Here is a 5,494-nt window from a genome sequence, read left to right as displayed (position 1 = left end):
TGTGTATGCGTAGCGAGTGTCACGCATCGCAAGAACGGGCCGTGGTAAGTGTGGGGCTGTTCGTATACAACCGTGACCTGGGTTGAGGGCTGCCTTGATCGTTTGTTTCCTGTAATTGCGGAATATTGAATGTTTTAGGTGGTGATTTCATAGAGGAAAAGTTCTAGGCTTTGGTTGCCTCGTTGTTGCGGATCTTTGCTGAAACGGTAAGAATATTCTACTCACCCTTGATGTATATTACTTGTATACCATGGCTATGCGAGAAGTGTAACGATGGAAACGGGAGGAAGTATGAAGCAACTGTAATGCAGGGTCGTGGTATGTGGGTCGGTCGACCTGCTTACTTATGGTATGAGTATTGTTATACGTGAATGTTGTTGTTATTGCTCTAACGTAATTCGTTGATTATTGTTTATCGTTATTATTATTGTACGCTGCTACGATTATTGTTGGTTAGTTGTGCATAACATGGAGTGTGTTTGTAATACCCCGTATTTTATTACCTTGGTCAAAGACTAGTCAACGATAAATGGGTAATTATCTTTTATAAACTTATATTATATTTCTACGAGTTATGTTATAAGACGGAATAATAATAACAATGATAATGATAATATTACATAACACGTATACATGCGTATTATATACCTCGACCTACCATCTACACATATATACTCCACCCACACCACTCATCCTTATCTCATTTCATGTTTCCACCACACAAAACTTAGAGAGAAAGAAGAGAAAAAGAGAGAAAATAAAAGGAAGATTTGGAAGACCGTCTTTTTCCCCTCTGCCTCGAAATCGTAAGGTAATTGATGTGATTCATATTTGTGCACATTTAGTCCCCGAATTAACCTTATTCCCATGATTTCTAGCAACTATTAGGGTCATTTCTTATCTTTAGTTCCCTATTTTACATATTCTTTGAGGTTTTGTGTCCTTGGTAGGAGAGCATGTTGGGGCTGGTGTCCTTTACAGTTAGTGTAAGGACTTATAAATCTCTAAAAGGATCAAAGGGCATACTTTTGGTATTATTATCAGTTGATCCACGTTTATCAATAACGGTTGGCTTGCTAGATAAGTTTGACGTTATTGTCATACGGATGGCGGTGATCAATCGGGTCCCTAAAAGTCACACCTATAAGATACGTTTGAGAGATGTGACAGTATGAAAATACAGTCATGTTGATGCCAAATTTGACTAACCAGTTAGTCGGAGTTATTGACTAGTAATTAGTCAAACGCGATGTTGAGATAATTATTTAATACGGATTAAATAATAATGGCTAAGACGAATTAAACAGTTAATTCGTAAATTGAATATAAACGATTTATATTTAATTAATGAATATTGAATTAATTATACAATATTGTCTTTATCGGACATGTATTAATATTTCAACTAACCCGTGTTATTAGTTGACATTTTAATAGCCGATAACCGATGACGATTTATAATAAAAACCGCGTCATATACATTTAGCAATTTTCGAGCCGGACCACGAGTTAAAATTAAGAGGAAGTGGAAGCCCACTTCCCCATGAGGGCTCACGGTTGGCCGAATGGAGGAACAAAAGGAGAGCCTCTCCTCCTTTCTAACCTAATCATTCATTTTGACAAAAATATTAGGGTTTCAGAGCATTCTTCTCTGAAATTTCTAGATCTCACATCGAATAACCTCACAATAGCTCTCTCGATATTGCAAGTCAATTAGAGAGCATTTCTAGCACAAGGGCATAGTCTCAGACGGTCTTGGGTGCAACGATTAGGAGGAAATCTCTGTTGATTTCTGTTCTTTACGCCGCACATCAAAGGACCCGAGGTTGATTCTTTATCTTTATCGTTTTCTATTGTATTTCGTTTATGACCATAAATCGCATGTTATATTTACGTTATAATCCTTAAAATTAAGGGAATTTTACGGATATTTCCCTACAAGTGGTATCAGAGCGAGGCCACGTAAATTTACATTGTGATTTTTCATAAATCGATTTGAAACGATTTTGTTTTTGTCATAAAAACCGTGCGGCAGCCTCTCGGCAGAATTTTTTTTGTTTTGCACACGGCTGCTTTGCAATTTTTGTCTTGGGAACCGTGTCCAGTTTACACGGTTGCACTTGTTGTTGTTTTTATCTTGAAAACCGTGCCGTCACATGTTTTACACGGCTGTTTCTGCTTGATTTTTCGATTTGTTCTTTTGCATATTGTTATTTTATACGGAGATTATAACAATATGTTAATTTTTGACAATTGTTGATTTGATTTTCGCCTTTTAGATCAAAAATTGCAATTGTTTTGCTATGTCAAACTGTTTTCACGAGGGTTTTATGTTTTTAGCATGTTTTTGCCCTTGATCGAACATGTTACTACTCGATCGAGAGCCCTTCTTTGTTGTTTTTGCTCGATCGAGCACTTCCAGTACTCGATCGACCTCTGTTTAAAACCCCACTGTTCGATCGAGTAGTCCTCGTACTCGATCGAGCAGTCTTGCTGATAAAAGTCCTCGATCGACCACCAGTTTTGTCGATCGAGTTCTTTCTGTTTGGCATACCTCTCGATCGACTAGCAGTTCAGTCGATCGAGCCCTTTTGTTCCTCGATCAAGCACTTTTGTCCCTGGATCGAGGGATTTTGTTTTGGCAGCTTTGAATTTTACTCTTTTTGTTTTAAATTCTCTTTTGGCCATAAATTGTACATCATACGGATGTTGTACACTCGCTTGATAGTGACACGGTTCACTCACGTACCATATAGTTATTTTAAAGCCTATTTAAAGTAACGGATTGTAATAGATTAAAATTAAACTGATAGAAGCGGTTTTATCACATAAATTTTAATCGTTAAAAGGTGGTTTGGATAAATTTAACATAATTACAGAATTATGTCACGAATAAATTTGTTTTTAGTTGATGCATTTTATTTATCGTTAATTTTGAATGTTTTTGAATGCTTTTATTACGTATTTATTTATTTTACAATCGGTTGTAACTTAGTGTGGACTTAGTAGAACGTGTTACCGTAATGATGGAACACGGTCTTGGTTGTATTTTGAGATCTCGTATCTCCGTTTTGGTTTTTTTTTTCACTTGTAATTACAGTTTTTTGTATTTAGAATGTAAATAGGTTTATATTTGTAAATTTTAAATTGTAATTTTTGAGAAGACCAAAGATGGAGAACTGGATGCTCACTCCCGCTGCATGGACAAATATGGAACATCAAGACAAGCTTTTCGGGTCCAACGGTGGATTCCAAAGTTGTATTATGTTCTTTTTACTAGGATAGGCCACACTAGGAATTTTATTTACGTATTGCATTCATTTATTTATTTTTCGTAACGATAATATGCATCATATTCCGCCTAAAACCAAACCACCTAATAATTGCATGAAAACTGACTCATATAGAGGTCACGCGTTAGTTTTCTATGACATTCATATGTCACACGATTTTAAGCCATCACCTAAATTAATTCATTCACGTAATGCTAGTTTTTCGTTCACTTAAAATGAATTAAAATTAAGTTGATGGGATCTTCCTCGTATAAACCAAAATTGAGAATGGTCTTTATAGGTCAAACTCCAATGAGTCCCTTCTTCGTCGGTAGGCATAATATGACCCCTTCTACGTCGGGTAAGTTGGAACCGATTGACCTATTTTATCTCAACACTATGGTCACTCGTACGATCCTGTGATTATGGTGGACTATAGATAGGATTTACGGAAATCTATCGACCAAGAGTTCTTACGGAAGAATTAGCTAAACAGTTGGCTTATCAATTTACGGAAATTGAGTCTTGGGATCACTTGTATCATTCTTGAGGGAGATCAATTATGCAAGTGCAATGAGTCTACACGTTAAAATGAATTTTAAATAGACTTAAATCACCTCGATGAGTTGCTTATTTCCTTTTTGTTTTTCTTTCTTTTTCAAAGGTAGAACACGATCAATTAAACTGCTATAACGAAATGGCTGGTCCTACTAATGACCCAATGCCAAGTGCCACATTGGACCGTGAGTCCCGGCTTCGGATCTTCATGAATCGGATGAATCGCCTACTCGATCAAGAATGATGGATCAAACTTCGCGGACCGGGAGGCGGCATTACGGAATGCTTTGCCGCTGCGACGGAAGCTCAAATATCTAATAGAGCCCATCCCGCCAAACCCAGGTCCCACGGCTAGAGCTAATGAGATCGCCAAGTTTAACGATTTCTGTATGGAAGCGGGTGCGATTAAAAACGTACTCATTTTTGCAATGGAACCCAATTTGCAGAAACGCTTCATAGCCCATGGTGCAAACAAGATTTTCACCACGCTCAATAAGGAATTCTCGAAAGCACCGAGAATCGTGACCTATGAGAATACCACTCGCTTCTTTGATGCGAGACTCCAGAAGGGCCAACCAGTTAGCCCACACATTCTCAGCATGATTGAGAATGTCGAGAAGCTGGAGACGCTTGATTGTAAAATCAGCGAGAACATTGTGATTGACCGCATGCTTCATTCACTCCACGATGGTTTTGCGCTCTTTAGAGCGAATTACTTTATGAATGATTTGAAGAAAAGTCCCCATGAACTGCACTCCCTTCTCGTACAGACCGAGAAGGACATGAAGTTCAGTGGGAGCATGAAACAGGATGTTCTCGTTGTGTCAAACAAGGGCAAGGGTAAGGGCAAAGCTAAGGCAGACCTAGCAGTAGGTAAGGCGAAGTTTAAGAAGTCGGGTTCAGGTAAGAGTGGGCCTGGTGAGTCGAGCAACTCATCAGGCGCGACAAAGAGCAAGGATGGTAACATGGAGTGTCACCATTGCCACAAGACTCGGCATTGGAGGCGTACATGTCCCGTATACCATGAGGACATAAAGGCAGGTCGCGTTAAACCTGTTGGTATGTTTTCTTCCTCTTCTACTTTTATTCATATGATTGAGATTAACCACGCAAGTTACGGAACTTGGGTACTAGATACTGGTTGTGGTTCTCATCTGTGTAATCATGTGCAGGGGCTCCGAAACATCGAACCCCTCGTAAAGGGTGAGGTGGACCTGCGTGTCGGGAATGGAGCACGAGTGGCTGCCGTCTCGAGGGGAACATACGTGATCCAGCTTCCTAGCGGATTTGAGTTATTTTTATATAATCGCTATTATGTACCCGTCTTTCGAAAAACATTATTTCGGTTTACGCACTTGACAAACTTGGTTTTTCATTTGTAATAGAGAATAATTCTTGCATTTTCTCATTACACGATATGATTTATGGCAAGGCAGTCTCCATGAACGGAATTTATGTTTTAGATCAGACCACCGAAATATTACACGTAATGAATAAAAAGTTAAAGGTTGGTGACAAAGATCAAACGTATCTATGGCACTGCCGTATGGGACACATTAATGAGAAACGCGTAAAAAAGCTCATCAAAAATGGAGCTATCTCGGCATTTGATTTTCAATCATTTGGCACGTGTGAATCATGTCTCATCGGTAAGATGACTCGAA

At 38.7% G+C, this 5,494-nt stretch overlaps 1 protein-coding gene across 1 annotated transcript; it reads left to right on the top strand.

The window, feature by feature from the left end:
- Positions 1-4,249: 4,249 nt before the first annotated feature.
- LOC141637326 (uncharacterized) lies at positions 4,250-5,238 on the top strand. Its single transcript, XM_074446881.1, has 2 exons — positions 4,250-4,889; positions 5,003-5,238. The coding sequence occupies exons 1-2, from the start codon at positions 4,259-4,261 to the stop codon at positions 5,035-5,037; spliced, it is 666 nt and encodes a 221-aa protein (XP_074302982.1). The 5' UTR covers positions 4,250-4,258; the 3' UTR covers positions 5,038-5,238.
- The last annotated feature ends 256 nt before the right edge of the window (positions 5,239-5,494 follow it).

The sequence above is a fragment of the Silene latifolia genome, unplaced genomic scaffold (genome assembly GCF_048544455.1).
Source record: "Silene latifolia isolate original U9 population unplaced genomic scaffold, ASM4854445v1 chrun_scaffold_16, whole genome shotgun sequence".
Taxonomy (NCBI): Eukaryota; Viridiplantae; Streptophyta; class Magnoliopsida; order Caryophyllales; family Caryophyllaceae; genus Silene; species Silene latifolia.
This window is presented reverse-complemented; position numbering and strand designations above follow the sequence as displayed.